Genomic DNA, 18,735 nt, shown 5'->3' with positions numbered 1-18,735 from the left:
TGCCAAGCAACTCAGTGAGACCCTGTCTCTAAATAAAATACAAAAAATGGGCTGGGGATGTGGCTCAGTGGTCAAGTGCCCCTGAGTTCAATCCCCAGTACCCACCCTCCCCGCCAAAAAAGAGAAACAATTTAGTTAGGAGACTGTAAACTAAGGGAAACAAGAGAAACTCTCTCATACATCCATCTTGGTACAAGGCCAGTGAAACCCCTCTGCCATTGCTGAAGGGTTATGGAAAATAATATTCCTACAAGACAGCTCCCCAAGAAAAATGGAGGGATAGTGTAGCTCGGGAGGAGGGAGGGAAAATTGGCCAAACACTAAACCTCTCCCAGCCCATTCTTCCCTGATAACAATGGGCCCTAAACTTAGACCTTCCCCCATGCAAATTAGCCCTAAATGGAGGCACAGCAAATAATGAAACTCTGGGAAACAATGGATCCCAGAGTAAGAACAATGAGTTTCAACCTTTTTACAACCACCCTCCTAAGTTAAAGTTTTAACGTGTTCAACTAGTCAAAACTGCACTTACACAGCTTCCAATGATTACATCATTGTGCCCTATAAAACCAAAATCCCCTCTGTAACTGGGGACCATTTTCCCCATCCAGAAAATGGGTCCCAACAGCACCTGAGTCCATGAAGGAATATAGGCTTCTCTGAATCCCCGGAGGTCTGCCTCCCGTCCTTTTGCACGTACACTTACAGGTTAGAGAAACAGGCCGCCAGATTGCCAAGGAATATGATTCTGAACCAGTCATTCTGAGCCTATAAACTATTACCTAGTCTGGCAATTGGGAAAAAACACATTTATAATATGCAAGAATGTAAAACATTTACCTACCAGCCTTTCTGCAAAAATTACTTAGGGATATATTCCAGCAAAACTAAAATGGAATTCAACAAAGAGAAGCAGTATGAAGACATTGTGAGAGGACAGTCTTGCAGCAGCCTGGGGAACAGGCAGTATACCCATGACTGTTTAATAAACTGAAAAGGAGCAAAGTGCTGATTGATCTCGGTACCATGGCGAGTTCAAAGCCAGCCTCAGCAACTTAGTGAGACCCTAAGCAACTCAGTAAGACCCTGTCTCCAAATAAAATACAAGAAGAGCTGAGGATGTGGCTCAGCGGGTAAGCACCCCTGGGTTCAATCCCTGGTGCCAAAAATAAATAAATAAATAATATTTTTTAAAAACTAGGGGTGGGGATATAGCTCGGTTGGTAGAGTGCTTGCCTCGCATGCACAAGGCCCTGGGTTCAATCTCCAGCACTGCAAAAAACAAACAATAACAACAAAAAACATTCATACAGTAAAATCAAGATTGAAATATGAGAAAACAGAAATGTGGCCTAACAGAGTGGTGTTTAGACCGTCCTGATGTTACAGCTTCACGTGGCATTGGTTTAATGAAACAGAATCATGACTTCATATGGATCCACATTGGTCAGCAGTTACATACCTTAATATACAGCCTCTATATTTTCACTTTCAGACTCAGTGTATGGACAAAGCACTGAAGCCTTATTAGAACCCCAGGAAGGCACCTTGACAATGTAAAAATGGTAATATAGCAGCCAGGGCTGGGAGGTAGCTAGAGGCAGAGCGCTTGTCTAGTAGGCCAAGTCCTGGTTTCCATCCCCAGGACAGCCCACATACACACAAATCAACGTACTAACTAAAGAAATAGAAACATTATATTTTTATTTGGCATCATAAGGTTGAAGTAATAGAAAAGATCAAAAGTAGTTAACCTTTGAGGAGGACAGCTAAGGGAGCCGCCTGAAGGTGGAATTCTGATTTTCCACGAACCCCCTTCTATGTGGCCTAATTCTGCCCTTGTGCATATGTTATTATTCTAACTACAACGAAGAAAAGGTAATTTTTTGAAAAGATCGTCCGGCTGCTGTGAGGGCGGCTGGGAGGCGTGAAATGTAAAATGTTTCTAGAAATTCATCTTTGAGGGAGTGGAGAAGGCTTGCCCTTCCCAGCACTCCAGGCGCCCATGGGTGAAGTTTAATCATCGACGGAGCGGGTGCTGTGTTCAGCGACGCCAGGGCGGATGACCCCTTTTGACGTGCATAAACGATTGGGTTTCCCTGGAGCAGTCCCGCTGAAACTCCAAGCTCCATGCAAAGCGAGCGCGCCAAACCCACAGGGAACACACTTCAGGAACTCAGAACAGACCCCGCCCTTCGGCGGGGAGGGCGGGAGCCTGGCTGGCGCACGCGGGCTTTAGAGGTGCAGAACTTACGAGCTTCTCAGGGCTGTGGACTCTGAATTCTGGGACCTCCTGTGACCCTGTCACCCACTCTCGGGAGTGGCCCCCGGGTTGAGGCTCTCCACCAGCCCCAGGGCAGCGTTTTGCATCCCTGGCTGCTCGCCATAATCTTCTGGATGCTTTTAAAAGATGCCCTCGGGTCACCCCAGGCCGGATAAGGATAATAGCATTCCTGGCATGACTTGGGGCTGGGCTCTTATCTTCTTTAAGGCACCAGCTCCCCAGAGCCAGCCCAGCGATTCTGGTCGCGAGTCCCGAAGGCTCGGTCACTGACCTGGAGGGGTGGGGCTTGCAGGGGGCGCCCCCGCGAACGACCCCTGACCCCTCTCTCCCCCGCAGTGTACCACTGGGTGGAGATGCGGACCAAGATGCGCATCATGGGCTTCAATGCCGAAGCCGTCAAGCCGCTGAACGAGGGGGCGGCCGCCGAGCTGGGCGCGGAGCTGCTGGGCGAAGCCATCATCTTCGTCACAGCCTGCAGCTGCCTGTTGATTGAGTACAGGCGCCAACAGGCGCAGCGGCACCGCAAGGAACTCGAGCGGCGCGCCTCGTGGGACGCGCTGCGGGACGAGATGGGCCACCTGGCGCTGGCGCTCGAGGCGCTGCAGGCGCAGGTGCAGGCAACGCCGGCGAAGGGCACCCTGGAGGAGCTGCGGAAAGAACTACGGGAGGTGCGCGCCCAGCTCCAGGCCGACCCGGACCCGGACCAGCTGCCCGAGCCCCTGGAGGACTAGGAGGATGCAGGGCCTGGTGTTGGACATGACTGCTGTCTGAGCTGCGAGGTCTCCGACGTGGCCTGCCGTCTGCACTGTCCCATTCTCTATCGGCCCAGCTGACACCACCTGGTCTCTTTGGGATCATCAGAGGGACCCTAGGATGTGATCCAATCGGGCATCTCCCTACTAACCTGCCCAGTGGTACCTTCCGCCTAGTGTCCCCCTCCCACTGGTGGAACGTTCCAACAGGGACCCGCCCCGTCCCCCTGACCTCGCAGGCACACACTTCAGAAAGGAAAGCTGCAGTCCTGAATGGGACCCGCCTCTCCACTAGGTGGGTCAGCAGGACAAAACAAAAGTGGATTCTGCACCTGGATTTAGGCAGCCTCTCAATGGGTCACTCACATGCCCACTTACCTGGGACGTGGGCCCTTCCCGCAGGGACGCTCATCCATTGCACCGGAACACCCCCTGCCTTTTCTTCATTGGTTCAGACCATTAAGAAAATGCAGAAAGTTCCAAAGGACTTTCCAACCCAGGTGCCTGCCATCTACCTCACTTTTGGGGGGCATAAGGGAGGTGGGCCTTGCCAGCATCAGCTCCATCGAATACCCTGGGGCTCCTGCCTTTAATACTCTGGGGTGCCTTTGCCTGGGATCCTCTTCCTAAGTGGGTCATTCCAACCGAACCCCCTCTTCCTTTAGTCTATGGCATAACCCACTGGCATGGTTGAGCAGGGTCTTCCTGGGCAGTGCCTCTAAGATCCGCCTCCCCCGGTTCGTTCCAGCAGGATGTAGCCCTTACGCAGAGGAAATTGGTCCGGACCAGGGCTAATCCATTCTTTCAGTCTCAGCCCCTTTACCAGTCAGTTCCAAGTCTTTGACCTATTCCTGTGCTTTCCCACAGCCCGTCCCTGTGGTCCTATTCAGTAGCCTTTTTAAGGACCCATTTGTCCCTCTAATATACAGGTCAGTGTTACATCCCCTATCTTCCATACAGATCTGCTCCTTGGAGATCCACGGCCATTCCTTCTTGCTCTTGGTCTGGTCCCCAGTCCCCTCACCCCACAATGCCAAAGGCCTCTTCCGTGGGGACCCCACCCCTGTTCAAATGGAACATTCCACTAAAGCTTATTACCTCCCTAACCCACCCTCTGCCAACTCACTGAAGGGGCATATATCAACTCTTTAACTTTGGAATCCTATTTTTTTAAGACTGTAGAATTTTTATAATTAAAGGAGCTCTGAGGTAAAGAAATCATCAATGTGTCTGAGAACCATGATTTGCATCTGTCCAATGGGCACATGTCATTAAAATTAGGAAAGAAGCAGGGAGGATTCTAGCAGAGAAAGGGGGCAGTCATCACGCAGTGAGACAGGCTCAGAGTAGGCCACTACATTGTGCACTCAGTGGGGGACTGTCCCTGGCCTTCTCCAGGATGGCCAAGTTGGCTGCCTGGAAGAGGCACAGTTAGAGGTGGGAAGGGAGGTGGGGCAGGTGCCCAGTGTGCAGTGGAAAATGGGGGTGGGGGGGTCTCCATCATCACCTCACCATCACCAAGACCCCTGCAATCACTCCAGAGAGCTTCACACTTATAAAAACTGCAGATTTATTCCATGAGGGCCCATTCTCAAGAAGCTGAAGGTGAAGGGGGAGATTCCTCCCTTCTCCCTCCCTTACTTCCCAGCGGGTAAAAATGGTCTGGACCCCAAAACCTACCCAAATAAAAAAACCAAAAAACTGAGGTTTCAAAAAGTTACAGCATCTTAATTCCTCATAGAAAAGGGAAGGAGCTAGAGGGAAGGGGGGGGTCCCTGGGGTGTGGGGAGCACCCCCTTCTGGTGAGACACCCACCCTAAAATAGCTGCCCCAAATGGGCTAGCCTGGGGTTATAGCATTTAAAAACTCCCACACCCCATTTTATCAAAACCAAAAAGGAAAAAAAAATTTTCCATTTCCCCCCCAAACCCAAATATATATATAATATATTTTTTTCCTTTAAAAACAAAAAAAGATTCGAAGGCATTAAGCATTAAAGTGAATCTAGAACAAGGGAATGTGAAATTCCCTCCTTCCTTCCCCATTACTGTGGGGTTAATTGGTACATCCCCAGCAGAGGAACCAGCCCCGAGGGGATGGCAGAGGGGAAGGACCAAAGGGAGCAGAGGGTGGGGGCCTCCCCAGCTCATCGATCAGCAGCCAGTGTGGGTGTGGGCATGATGCCGGGAAGCCACATCCCCTTGGAGTTTTCCAAGTGGGATCCGGAGGGGAAGATGCATTCCTGTGTAGTCTTCAGCCGATTCCATGTCAAGGAGAGGCAGGGAAAGCAGGGTGAGAGGCCGGGCGTGCGGAAAGAGAAACGGGTCTTCTGGGTCCCTGTGGTCAGGGGGAACCCCGTTTCCTCAGCTCCTGGACAAAGGCTGGAAGGAAGCAAGCAGCAGAGGTCAGAGCCAGTCTCTTCCCCAATCCCTGCCAAGTCAAGGCTCTCTGAGGGACGCGCTGCTGCAGGGTAAGTAAGTGTTCAAACAAAACCAAACGACCTCACCTTCAATTATCTCCTCTTTGACCTTCTGCAATTCCTTCCTCACCTCTTCCAGAAGCTCCTGAAAATAATGGGGCATAACCAATCAAGAGAGCATCCCAGAACAAACAAATCCCTGCTTTCTTTTGTGATATTAACCTAGGAACATACTACCACAGAATGACGGTCCCAGCCACATTTTTTTTTTTTTTTTTTGGTACCAGGGATTGAACCCAGGGGTGTTTAACCACTGAGCCACATCCCCAGCCCTTTCATTTTTAATGTTAAGATAGAGGCTCACTCAGTAGCTGAGACTATCTTTGAACTTGCAACCCTCCTGCCTCAACCTCCAGAGTTGCTGGGATTACAGGCACACACCACCACCACGCCAGGTTCCAGCCCTTTTTATTTTGAGACAGGGTCTCATTAAATTGCCCAGGCTGGTCTTGAACTTTTGATTCTCCTGCCTCAGCATCCTGAGTGGCTGGGATTACAGGCCTACAGCAGTCAATTTCCGCTTTTCTCATTTATTTATTTGATTGTTTATTTATTTAGGACCGTGCTCAGGATGGAACCCAGGGCCTCTGTATGCTAGGTAAGTTCCCTACCACTGAGCTACACCCCAGGGCCCCTACCTACTTTCTCATTGACTGAAGAGCCACAGGAAACAGGTTAGAGAATCCCCCCACTTCCTGACAGGGCTGCCAAGGTCATGGGATGACTGGGGTATTCTATAGGAGAATTCTAGATTCTTGGAGCCAAAAGAAAAGTGCTGGAGAACATCCAGTACCAGGCTTGGCAAATGCATTCCTCTGTCCTGCCAGTTCCGACTGATGGATGGCTGGAGTCTCTGGGCCCAGAAGGACTCAGCAGGAATGTGTGGTGATAGGTTTCCTATGGTCTGTCACAGGCACTAGGACTGGGGTCTGTGACATTCTTAACCCAACCCAGCCCCTCTGTTTCTCAGCCTGAGGTTTCCAAGACCTTCTCTAGAACCACATGCCCCTCAGTAGCAGGCTCTGGATGTAGATCTCCTGTCTTCCTTGGACCCCTGTCCAGCTCCCAGTCTCAACTGCAGCCTCCATCCCAAGTTACCTGCTTCACCCTCTCCAGGTCTGACTCTTCCCCAGAGCTGTGCATAGAAGGCTGGGCCTCAGAAGCAGTGATGGAAGAGGAGGACTTCATCCTGAAAAAGTTGGTGTGGTTTGGGACAGATGTGAAGCTCAGAGCAGGATCTGCTCCCCTGCCTCCCACCAGGGGTTACATTGTGTCTCCCTATAAACTGGGCAAGTTCTGCTACTTAGGGGGTGAAGCCCCAACATTGATGGCCCACCTTGGCAAAGTTGTGCTGTTCTTCTCCCAGGGTCTCCGCACAGGTTCTGGGGGTCAGGGAACAAATCAGATCAGGGGCAAGGACTGCCCCCAATCTTTTCCCCTCAGCTTCAACAGCCCAAAGAAGCATCTTAGGAGACTACAATCCCCAGTATTATTCCCAGACTCTCCAACAGAAGTTTTGTAAGAGAGAACAGGGCAAGCTGGGACTTGTAGTTTCTGTGGCTAGACAGTTTCACTCACCACTCTGGGCTGGGACTCTGGCCTCTGGCTCCTCCTGCTGGTGGGAAATAAATCTATTAGGAGGCAGCCCCTGCCACACCTCTGCTCATTTCCTCTTCCAGGTCCAAGGTCAGCCCAGCCCTAAGACACCCCCTCCCCAATCCCCCTACCCTCATGGAGCATCCTAAGGTGTACGGGCCAAGAAGAGACCCTCACTCACACTGGCAGATTCTTCCTTGGGGGGTTTCTCCCCAACCTGTGTGGCTTTCCTTCTGCAGAAGGGAAAAGCAGGACAGATGCTTCAGTCCTGCCTCAGCCACCCAACAATCATGCTTCCTCTTGGTCTAGAAACATGGGCTCTTGGGTTATGGATTCATGAAGGCTATGGAAACTGTAGTTTTAGAAGTTAAAGGTATTTCTTTTCTAGAATTAGGGTGGGGAGCTCTATGGTTCTCACATTTGGGAAATCATAAAATTCTAAAGGTGGTAAAGGCGGGGCTCCATCTCGGATGCTGAGGGGGTTTCCTAAGGTTCTCGAATCTGGGCTTTTGAACCTCGTACAGGTCATCAGCCACCTCAGGAGACTACCATCTCCAGCATTAAATCCCAAACCTAGATGTCAAGGGGAACTTTAATCCAAAGAAATAAAACAGGGATCGGAGCCCCCCCCCAACCCATGGCCCGTGAAAATGTCACCTCAAGGGGACTTGGGGGTCTGGCTTTGGCTCACCTCCGGGCCAGCATGGCATTCATCTCCTCCATGAGCCCCCCACCTGTGCTTCGGGTGCTCTCAGCTTTGGGGGCCAAGGACCCTCCTGAGGCCTCTTCCTGCTAGAGAAACCAGAGAGGGGAGAGGGCCTGAAGGGTGGGCCTCCCGACTCCAGCCCTCCTGGGACTCTGGCCTCCTCCGGCACTCTGCCAGGGCCCGGGCGCTCCCCACTGCCACTCCTGGCCCTCACCTTGCTGACTTTCCTGAGTTTGGCTCCGGCAATGGCTGCAGCCAGGCCAGGGGCTCCGGCTCCCCCACCACCGGGGCCTTGTGCTGCAGGGAGAGGGGGTGCAGGGGGTGGGCCTCCCCCTGCTCCATGCCCTGCAGCCGGGACCCCTGAGGAAGGCAGACCTGGGGGTGGCGGGGGACCTGGAGGAGGGGGAGGTCCTGGAGGCGGGGGTGGCCCCCCCACTGGGGGAACTGGTGGGCCTCCTGAAAGAAAGCAGAAAAGGGGGGCTACTGAGAGAGAAGCCTCTGCATTGTCAGTCAGCTCACCCCTTCCTCCAGGGGGGACCCCCAACCCAGAGCCGTTTGTGTGCAGTTACCTGCGTTGGAGACCCGGCGTTCCCGCTCCATATACTCGGGCTGGCTGGGCTGCTGCCTGTGGCGGGGTGACGGGGCCAACGTCAGTTAAGGCCCACCACCATCACTGGTGTGGCCACTGACCTCTGGCTCAGTGAGGGTGCTCCTAATCCCCACCCGACCTTCCCTCCCCAGGGGCCCGAGAAAGACGGGGGTGGGGGACAGGAGAGAAAACAAGACCAGGATGTGAGTTCTAGCCCTTAAACTGTCAAGCACACCCAAACTACAGCCGCCCGAGATTCCTTCAACAGCCAGATTCTGGATCCTCAGAGTCAGGGGCCAGGACTGGGGGCCTAGAAGCTTTACAATCTGAGGTTGAGTTTTTGTCTGTCTGCATTTCGTAGTACTGGGATTGAACCCCTTTATCACCGAGCTACAGATTTTTTTTTTTTTTTTTTTTTTTTGCTTTGTTTTGTTCTTGTACCGGGGATTGAACCCAGGGGCTCTTAACCACTGAGCCACATCCCCAGCCCTTTTTAAAATTTTAAATTTCTGAATTTTTATTTTGAGACAAAGTCTTGCTAAATTGCTGAGGTTAGCCTGGAAATTGGGACCCTCCTGCCTCAGCCTTCCTGGGTGCTGGGATTACAGGTGTGTATTACCACACCTGGCTGTGAAGAGTTTCCTGAACTCCAGGAGATGGGGTGTCTGAAAGCTGTTTGCTTCTAGTCCCTTGGGAGTTGGAACTTTCTGGAAACTGAGAGCTGGTGAGGCTTTTAAGGACCACAACTCTGTAGCGGAAGAAAGGTCCCGACCTGGGACCTGCCCCACCTTTTCTGTTGCTCCATCTCCTCCGGGGAGGGACCGTTCTGGACGGACCAGGCAGGCGGTGCTGGGGGCACAGGAGGCCCACCTCCTGAAAGGTTGAGAATAGATAAGGTCACGAGTCCACTCTGGGCATCTGTGGGGATCTGCCCTGGCCCTTGGTGCTGTCCCTCGGGTCACCCAGCAGTCTGCCCAGAGTTGCTCACTTCCTCCTTGCTCTGAGACCCGACATTTGGGGCCCAGGTGTGGCATCCTAGGAAGAGGGCCAGTTCCTGCTTCCCTTGCCACAGCTGCCCTGAGGTAGATGCTGCTGGGACACCCAAGAGACAGTTAGGGAAGCTACGGCCCAAGGGGGTCCACAGCCCCAAAGTGTGTAGTTTGGAATCCATAGGAACAAGCTTGAATTCTGGTGACCTGAGCATCCAGGCTCTTGAGCCCAGCCACAGCCACAGGGAGCCTGACCCAGGACCGGGAAAGGCTAAGGGCCTCCTCCTCACCTACCCCAGGCCTCTGACGCCCTCAGCCGTGCACTGCTACTGGATTTGTCTGTGCGCCCCAGATAAGCAGGCCTTTCCTCACTGGTGCTGAAGTTGCCCCTTGAGCCAAACCCCTCTGCTCTGGGGGGATTCTCACTCCTACACAGCAGCCCCCTGAAGCCTGGCTGCTTCAAGCCCCATCTGGGGACCGCAACATCAGCACCGACGGGAGCGTGTTAGAAATTCAGAGTCTTGGGTTGGCCCAGCCCCTGCACCAGTTTGCACCTGACCCAGGTCCCCAGGCAACTCACATGTGCACCAAAGTTTAAGAAATAGCAACTGGAGATTGTGTTTGGTTTTGTTTTTGTGGTGCAGGAACCCAGGGCTTGGCACATGCCAGGCAAGCGCTCCACCACCAGGCTCCGCCCTCAACCACCAACTGGAGACTTTCAGTGTCAGAGCCCCCAAACTCCTTGATGCATGAGGGAGCAGGGTCACCTGGGGGAAGGACGTGGCGGGAAGCGGGGAGTCCTGGAGGGTGGAAACCTCCGCGTCTTGACCTGGCATGGTGTCCCGAGGAGTTGTGCATTTTATGCAGGGGCCACAGGAGCACTCAGGAGCCCACAGGTCCTCCCGGACTCTTCCACCATAGCAGTGAACAAGCGGAGGCCCAGAGTGACAGGGCAGCAGCCTCAGGCCCACGGCACCACCCACCGCAGCCTCTCACCTTCCAAGGCCTCTAGTGCGCTGGCCATGCCGGCAGCGAACTGGGCCGCATCCTCCTTGCTGCCAAAGTTGAGGCCCCAGACCTGGCGGGCGTCACGCCACTGATGGAAGTTGGGGGTGGCCTGATTATACTTGACTCCCCGGATGATGGCACAGTTGATGACCACCTGGCAGGAGGGGAAAGGCGTGAGGGGTGGCGAGCCGGAGGGCTAAGCAGGGGCTGAGCCCGCAGAGGGGGGACGAGGAGCCCGCACCTGCTGGTCTGGCTGCATCTTGCGTCCGACCACCCGGAAGGAATTGGCCGTGGGGTTGTGGTAGATCTGGACTCGGCTGAAGGTCTGGGGACCCGTGCCCGCAGGCAGCCATCGCTTGTTGCCGTCGTCATAGAGCATCACCGTAGCCCGGCTGGAACAGATGACTGTCTCGCTGCCAGAAGGTGGAGAAAAGGGGAGCGGGTGGTCACCTTCTCCAGCTGGGTCTCCCCAGAAGACACAACAGGAAAAAGAGCCCGAGGAAGACCAAGAGACGGGGAGAGACCTCCTCCAGGGGCCAGACCCCGGCGAGGAGAGAAGACGGTGGACAGAGGGGGCAGGCAGGAGAGGGAAGGGCAAATCAGAGGCTGAGATGGACAGACAAGTGACAGGGGAGGAAGAAACAGGAAGAGGAGATGGACACACGGAGAGGCGAGCAAGGCAGAGTCAGGTGGCGGGAAGAGAGGAGCAGGGCAGAGGGTGTGAAGAGGCAGAGGGTGTCACAGATAGAGACGGGAGACAGGAGATGGGACCAGACGCGCAGGGAGGGAGAGGCAGGTGAGTTAGGCTCAGGCTGCAGGGGAGCTGGGAGCTGCCAGGATGCTGCCCTGCCCGGCCTCCCCTGTCTCTGGCGGCTGAGGGACCCTCCCCAGCACTCAGGTCAGGTGAGGAAGCTGAGGCTCAAGGAGAAGGGTGAGGCCTGCTGGAGTTAGGGACCCATTCCAGGCGCAGTTCTTCCCCCCAGGGTGCTCCAGTCAGCCCCAGGGAACCCTGGGAACCAATTGCTACTTCAATGGCCCTAGGGCAGAGGTTTTCTGATCTGGGTCGGGCCCACCCTGGGCGGGGCTGGGGAAAGCCACACAGCAGTGACCCAGACAGACAACCCTGGCTCCACCCTCCCAGGACCCACAGTCCAGTCCAGGAGACAGACATCCCCAGACAGTGACGATTCAGGGCTGGGACACAGGAGCCCAGGTCTCCGGCACCCAGGAGTACCTGGGGTCAGGTCGGACTCCCAGACTGTGGGACAGCAGGCTCAGCCGTAGTGGAAGGATCAGTCTGAGCTTGGACCTGACTTCACAGGTCTGGGTTCAGAGCCCTGCTGCACCCCCTCCACTGGGTGACTGTGACAAGGGACCATCCTGGCCAGGAACACCTCTTCCTTGCCCACCAACTGGGGAAATGCAGGTCCCACCTCCCAAGGCACTGGGTGTGGGTAAATGAGTCCTGACACTTGAACACCTGGCACAGCGCCTGGCACGCACTGACCCCTTGGCGACCGTCGGCCTGTCTCACAGGCACCCTGAGCAGGTACGCTGGTGCCCTGCACAGTTATACCCCTCTGGCCGCTGGTCCTTCTGGGAGGCTCAGGCCCCCTCCCCCTGTGAGGGAACTCAGGCTCCCAGACGGGAAGTGACTTGGCCAAGGTCACACACAGACGGGGAAGTGAGGGGAAGCACTGGTCTCCGCCCCGCCCCACCCCCACCCCCACGTTTTTTTTCCTGAAAAGAAGAAGTTGGTGGTCGGAGGTTTCCGGGGAGAGAAATTCTGCCCACAATGGCTGTCTCCAACAGGGCTGGGCGGGGCCTGACACCCGTGCTGAGCGAGCTGGGGCAGGGAAAGCCCCTCTGTAGGCCCAGCTGCCGGCCCTGGGGGCTGAGCCCACGTCCCAGTTTTACATCAGGCGGCCCTCCTCCTCCCAGATCCTTCCCTGGGTCGGGGCCTGAACTCCCCTCCAGAGCCCCGGATTTTCTTCCCACTGCAGTCCTCCTGAGGGACACAGTGCATCCTCATCCTGCAGATAAGGGCTGCTGACAGAGGTCAGAGAGGCTGAGCGGCCGGCCCACTCGTGACACAGCCACAAAGCTGCTAAGCAGCAGAGTGAGAAATGGAACTCTTCCTCCAGTGCTGGGGATGGCACCCCGGGCCTCAGTGTGCCAGGCAAGTCTCTGCCCCTAGCCACACCCAGCCCCGAGGGAGGATTCGATCCAGGCTACCTGGCTTCCAAGTCCAGCCTTAACACAGGACGTGGGCCCTACCCAGACACCAGGCATTTCGACAGGCATAGCCTCCGGGGCTGTTTCTCGCTCCTGTGCCCCTGGCAGGGCAGGGTTAAGGCCTCACCCACACCTGCCACCCACACCCAGAGCAGACTCTGGCCAGGTGCCCGAAGCTGTCCCTGCACCACCCTGGCTGCCCTTTGCCCTCCCAGGCGGCCCTGCCCTGCTGAGGTTCTGGCCTGGCCAGAGAGCTGGGCACCTGCAGGGTGACCCTGGGCTGGTCCTGCCCACCTGCAGGACTTAATGAACCCACTGCAGCTGAGGATCCTGTTAAAACCCAAGGCGGAAAGCACTGCCCTCCTTCTCAGAAGCTCAGACTCCTGCGGCTCAAGGGCCCGAGCCCTTCTGGGCCTGCAGGATCTGCCTTCTCCCCTCCGGGCAGCTCCTTCAGAGCGCCCGCAATTTCAAGGCCCAGGTACACTCTCACCTCCTAGCTGTCACCTCTTGCGAAAAGCCCTCCCTGACTTCCTGGTCTGCAAAAGTGCCCCCCCATCCCCCGCGCACATTTCACAGCAGCATCTGCCTGACCGTCTATCCTGTCCCTTCTCCCAAGACATCAGGTCTACAAGGGCCAGGGGGTTTGTCCCTTCTGTTCACTGCAGTGTTCCCAGAACCCAGAATAGTACCTAGCACTTAGCAAGTACTCAGCAGTTGTTAAATAAACACATCTGTAAAAAAAGGCGAACTCCTAATAAAGACAGCTGACGTTCATCAGTTAGCTTGTGTCCCAGACACATTCCAGGCACTGGGGTCCAATTTCTACCTGGCACAGCTGTACAACCTCAAGAAGTAGACTGCAGGCACAGAGAGGTGAAGACATTTGATGCAGGTCACCCAGTAAGTAAGAAGGGGGGCTCATTTGAACCCAAGTCCACCAAAGTTCTTCACTTCATTCAAAGATGAGAAAATAGCTAGGATGAAGTTTTTGAAAAGCAATGTATGAGGTAGAGCGGATCAGAGGTTTAAGAGGAAAAAAAAAAAAAAGGTGGGGAGGATATAAATACATCTGCACACAGTGATATATGCAGAGACTTCTCAGGAGACTGTGAGCCCCAGAGAAGAAGCAGATATTTCACACCTTTTACCCTTTTAGTTCTTTTTATTTTCTTTATTATGAACTGGAATTAATCTGTAAAAACCTAATTCATTAAGTTAAAAAAAAAAAAAAAAAAAAAAAAAACACCACCACAAAAGCTGAAATGCAAAATCCTAGAGTCAGAAAGTATATCGTAGGGGTGAGATGATTCCCGTGCACTGGGATCACACCGTCCCTGAACATGAGAGCTCTATAATCCCTAGTCAGCCCAGGCCCCGAGCCTCCCGGCAAGTCACCTCCTTGCTCTGTGGCTTCACCTCTGTGCATCACAGTTCCCATCACTGAGATGGTTGTAAGGATAAAAAGAACTGGGGACCTGGTAAGTGGTGCATATTCGTATTTTGAGCTGAAAGTCCAAACAGGAAGGAGGGAGCCTCCCATTGCTGGGAGTAATCAAGCACATAAATCTTCCAGATGAAATTCTTTCCCTTCCCTTGTTGCACCCCACTCCAGCACTCACCCCACAGAACTCGTGATTTATACACAAAACCTTCCTGAGCTAATAGAAGCTGTCTTTGAAGCCACCCTGGGTAGGGAACCAGTGTAGGGTCTGTGAAGCTTGGGTGGTCTCTCTCTCAGTCCCTTCTTCCAAGTAGGCCTCAGTTTCCCAATTGAACAGGAAGGTAAAAGTTTCTGTTTGGGTTTCTTTTTGATTACCTGAATTATCTTAAGTGTATGTGCATGTTTTGTTTTGTTTTTACAGTAAAAGTGTGTTACTTTATGCCTTAAAAACAAAAAAATCCACAGGTTTTATTTCCCTCCTTTTCTTCAGTATTGGAGACTGTACCAAGGAGCACTTGGTCACAGAGCTACACCCCCAGCAGGGCCTCCCTAAATTGCTGAGGCTGGCCTTGAACTTGTGGTCCTCCTGCCTTGGCCTCCTAAATTGCAGGGATTATAAGCCTGCTCCACTGCACCTAGCTTCCTTTTTCTTTCATCGCATAATAGAGACAGTCCTGGGTTCATGTTCAATCTTGGCCACTTTCTAACTATCTGACTTTAACTGGCAATTTGTTTAACTACTCTGAGTCTCAATTTTCTCTGTCTTGTAAACTGAAGGTTGAGACAGGGAACAAGGCTGTCACTGTCCTGACCTTACAATGGTCATGAGGGTTAAACTGAATCAGATGTCTAGTACAGTGACTGTCATGAAGAAGAGGTCTGACTAAATGATCTCATCACTTTTTATTTTAAAAAATAAAACAAGAGGGCTGGGGATATAGCTCAGTTGGTAGAGTGCCTGCCTCGCAAACATAAGGCCCTGGGTTCAACCCCCAGCACCACACACACAAAAAAATAATAATAAATAAATAAATAAATAAAACAAGAATAGGAGCTGGGGTTGTGGCTCAGTGGTAGAGTGCTTCCCTTGCACGTGTGAGGCACTGGGTTCGATTCTTAGCACTGCATATAAATCAAATAAAGGTTCATCGACAACTAAAAACAAAAAAGTTAACCATTGAGTTTAAAAATAAATCAATAAAACAAGAATAAGAACTTCTATTATTGTAAGAGGAAAGAAAGAAATCAAATTCTTCCTAAGTCCCTTCTGCCAGGGTTCTCTGCCTTCCCAGAAGCCAGCTCCCGGATGCAAGCAGACACTCAACAAATATTTGTCAAATTGGGAGAAAAAGAATTATATCTTGTAATTTTCCAACTTAATATCCTCTCTTCCGACTGCCCCCAGGGCTGTCCCCAGTCAAACCAACAGAAATCGGCCCATTCCAGCCTCGCCTCCTCCCGAGAGTGCCCAAGAATTCCTGAGGGGTCTGCTCCAGGTCTTTCATCGCTTGGAGCCTCAGTTTCCCCACCTGGGAACAGGGACATGGCTCATTCTGAATCCCAGCTGTCCCTGGAGAAGGAGCACTGGCGGGGAGGTCAGTGTGACCACTGGCAGGGCAGACCCCTCAGAAGGTGGGAGGAACCCTGGTGGGACAAGCACCGCTCAACTTCTGCCCACCCCGCAGAAGCGGGAGGTTCAGCCTCCGCCAAGCGAGAGGGGGCCCTGTGGAGGGCCGGGGCCGCTGGGCTGGGGGGAGGGCAGGAGGCCGGCCCAGACACTGCTCCTGCCCTTTTACGGTCTCGCAGTGAGTGAGGCAGCACTAACTCGGACATCCGCCATCCGCCTTCCACCGTGCCTGGGACCGGAAACGGGCGGGGCTGGGGGCGGTGGGCGAGAAGAGTCCCCAGGGAAGAGGGTGAAGGAAGAGAGCCTGTCTCCTGCAAACTGCCCCTCTCCAGGGATGTTGCTCTCCTGGGGAACGGCTAGGCAGGAAGGATGGAGGGTGTCTTGAGGGTGTCGCCTTGCTCCAGCCAGATCTTCCAACAATCCCTTTCACAGCAGAATCCCCCGCCCCACGGCAGGGGGGTTCTCTAATGGTTCTAAAAAGGATTGTCACCCTGATGTCACAGGGCAGGAGTGTGGGGAATAAGGAGGAAGTGGAGGATGTGGGCATCAGGGGGTTAATCTCAGCTGTCCCTGGGGGCCTCCCCCTCAGGCTAGGGGCTTTGGTGCAGGAAGTCCCAGAGAGAGTGGAGGAAGGGAGATACTATTGTCAGACTCTGGCCCCAAGGGAGAGATTATGGGGGGTCATGGGAGCGAAGGGGGGCCCGAGCCGGCATTGGCCCCGCCCTCAGGTGAGTCCAGGAGTTTGGGGGAGGCCTGGGTAGTACAAAATCCAAGGGTGCCTTGGGTCCCTCACCCAGGATTAAATTCCTGGGAAGAGAGCTGGAACTATCTGGTAAGCCTGGGTCCCTGGGGGAGAAGGCTGTGACCTTGAAGCCTTCTAGCGCCCCCTCCTCCAATCCCACGGCTCGGATGGCTTGGGGGTGGTGGGTTAGCCCAGGGGGAGGGGCCGTGGTGCCCAAAGCAGCCGGCCCACCGCGCTCTGGCCCGCCCGCCACACCAGCTGTCTCGACAGGTGAGTCAGGAAGACAAAGGCCCCCCTCCCCCAGCTGCCGCGCCCCCTCTCTCCCCAGGGCGGGCAGGTGGGGGTGAGGGCCGCCCTTCTGGCCCGAGGCCGGGGAGCCGCCCTCAGCACCGGGCGCTTGCTCAGTCCTAGGCACGGCCGGTTTGAGGCAGATCGTGGGTGAGGAGCGACGGGGGAGGGGAGTCCCAACCAGACCCTCGGGGCTGCACCAGGGTCCGTGGGTCGTGGGTCAGTCCACAACACCCTCCTCCACAGAAAGGTCTAAGAGTCCCCCGGATTTAGGGGATACAGAAGTAGCCCCGAAGTTGAGGAGCGCGGTCCCAGTCGGGGAGACTTCCCAGCACTACCTAAACCGGGACCCTGCAAATCCCGGTCTGCTTCTTGGTTGTCTTCCTAGGTCCCAGGGTCTCCCAACCCGAGCCCTCACAATCCCTCCAGGACCTCGATTTGAGGTTTCGGGGAGGTCTGACCTCAGCTTAAATTCTAGCATCCCGACGGGGAGGATCTGCGAACTTGGGAGGTCCTCTGAAAAAAAGTCTTAAAAATTCGGGAGTCCCCGGAGCGCCCCTAAATCTGAGGACTCTCAGGAGAACCTCACCGGCACCGCCCCGAGCCTTAAGAGTCACGGGGAGGTGGCTGATAATGACAGTCCGTCTCAGGGGTCTTGGCCCAAAGCTGAGGCGACCAGAGCCCTGTCCCCAAATTCCAGCGGGGCGACTGGGGGAGGGGGACAAAGGCGGGGCGGGAGGCTGCGCGGCGGGGCAGGGTCCCGAGGCAGTTCGGGGCTCACCTCATGGCTGCTCGGCGGGCGGGCGGCGCGCCCACGGGCTGGCGGCTCCCGGGGCGCCCCTGGCTCGAGCTCCAGGGGTTCGCGCTGGCTCCAGGCTCTGCTCAGTCGCCCCCAGGGTCCCGCCCCATAGAGTCCGGCTTCCTGGGGGAACGTGGACCGGGCCGGGGCGGATCCTCGGGCGCGCTTCCCGCTGGTGGCTTGATGGGGGTCCCTGCGACGGGCAGGGGAGCGGCGTCGCCTCCCGGCGCGCCCCCTCGGCCGGCGGCGGCTACAGTGTTACTCTTACTACTGTACTTCTCTTCGCTACATTTCGTTCCAAAATTCCACTCCCCGCGCCCACAATCCCCTGCGCCTTAAAGGGGCCGCGGACACCTCTAGGCGGGGGATGGAGGGTGCTTAAAAGGGCAACGCGGAACCCTCGACTTCCGCAATTTCCCTTTCCCCATCGCTGTTGCCTAGGGGTTGCACCCGGGGCCTTTCCCCCAAGTTGGGGAACAAGCTCGGTGGAGGGGAAGGGCTCCTTCCTCGGTTCCTAGCACCCTCACTCTGGGAATCCTCAGGGGGGCTCTCGGTGGGGCCAGTTTCTCCCGGCCCACTCTCCCCCGCGACTTCTTCATTTCCTTAAGGTTACGCTCAATTTTTGGGGGCAGGGAAGAGCCTCTGGTTAAGGAAGTAGCCTGTTAAATTTTCTCCCTAGAGCCCACTTTTGGACGACCCCTCTCCCCCACGTTTCTCTTCTCAGCCCACGTATGAGGGGTGACTAAAGGAGGAGCCCCCTCCCCGCACAGAAGGGGGACGGCAGGCAGGGCCCCCGCCTCACTGCCCCCCGCCCGCCCCGGGAAGGTGAGGAGGAAGTGGGCCGAGGGGGCGCGGCCGGCCGCTGACTCACCGCCGCAGGGTCGGGGGTGGGGTGGGGTGGGGGCGGGGGTAAAGGTGGGGAGCGGCGGGGGGTGGGGGTGCAGCGCTGGCCCGGGTTCGGGATGGGACGCTAGGTTCCTTGTGGAGAAAGCTCCTGACCCCCTCCCCACGCGCCCCGTTATGGCGTAGTTTCGCCCACGGAGGACAGCAGGATCATCCCAGCGATCGGACGGGCGCGGGGGCGAGGAAACGCTCCTAGGGGGCGACTCCCCGGAGCCCCCTCCCCAACGCGCAGCCCTGGCCTGAGCCCAGACTCCCTCCAGGGCTTCCGCAGCAGGCCCCGCCCTAAGTGACGTCACC

The 18,735-nt window shown here is 55.3% G+C and overlaps 2 protein-coding genes across 5 annotated transcripts; one reads left to right on the top strand and one right to left on the bottom strand.

Annotated features, from left to right (window-relative positions):
• The first annotated feature begins 2,623 nt into the window (after positions 1 to 2,623).
• On the top strand, positions 2,624 to 4,319 carry LOC124967236 (optic atrophy 3 protein homolog). The gene has a single exon (XM_047529333.1). The coding sequence runs from the start codon at positions 2,638 to 2,640 to the stop codon at positions 3,013 to 3,015; it is 378 nt and encodes a 125-aa protein (XP_047385289.1). The 5' UTR covers positions 2,624 to 2,637; the 3' UTR covers positions 3,016 to 4,319.
• A 263-nt stretch (positions 4,320 to 4,582) lies between these two features.
• Vasp (vasodilator stimulated phosphoprotein) lies at positions 4,583 to 18,282 on the bottom strand. 4 transcript variants are annotated; one of them, XM_047529331.1, is made up of 13 exons: positions 17,518 to 18,282; positions 10,645 to 10,816; positions 10,392 to 10,557; positions 9,195 to 9,279; positions 8,387 to 8,442; positions 8,032 to 8,273; positions 7,803 to 7,900; positions 7,293 to 7,344; positions 7,094 to 7,130; positions 6,852 to 6,897; positions 6,614 to 6,704; positions 5,543 to 5,600; positions 4,583 to 5,417 (listed from the first exon to the last, which is right to left on the bottom strand). In XM_047529331.1, the coding sequence occupies exons 1-13, from the start codon at positions 17,520 to 17,522 to the stop codon at positions 5,380 to 5,382; spliced, it is 1,146 nt and encodes a 381-aa protein (XP_047385287.1). In that variant the 5' UTR covers positions 17,523 to 18,282; the 3' UTR covers positions 4,583 to 5,379. The 4 variants fall into 4 exon arrangements, with proteins under 4 accessions (XP_047385287.1, XP_047385288.1, XP_047385285.1 ...); XM_047529332.1 differs by having other exon boundaries at positions 7,094 to 7,127; positions 17,518 to 18,272; XM_047529329.1 differs by having other exon boundaries at positions 7,803 to 7,903; positions 17,518 to 18,271.
• Positions 18,283 to 18,735: the final 453 nt, after the last annotated feature.

The sequence above is a fragment of the Sciurus carolinensis genome, chromosome 16, assembly GCF_902686445.1.
Source record: "Sciurus carolinensis chromosome 16, mSciCar1.2, whole genome shotgun sequence".
NCBI lineage: Eukaryota > Metazoa > Chordata > Mammalia > Rodentia > Sciuridae > Sciurus > Sciurus carolinensis.
Note: the sequence above shows the minus strand (reverse complement) of the source record. Positions and strands in the feature narration are given on the sequence as shown.

Coding starts and splice junctions, on each gene's coding strand:
- LOC124967236 (XM_047529333.1), top strand. CDS start 2,638: ATGCGGACCAAGATGCGCATCATGGGCTTCAATGCCGAAGCCGTCAAG.
- Vasp (XM_047529329.1), bottom strand. Junction 7,904..8,031: donor AACTCAGGAAAGTCAGCAAG/GTGAGGGCCAGG, acceptor TGGTTTCTCTAG/CAGGAAGAGGCCTCAGGAGG. Junction 5,601..6,613: donor ACCTGGAGAGGGTGAAGCAG/GTAACTTGGGAT, acceptor CATTATTTTCAG/GAGCTTCTGGAAGAGGTGAG.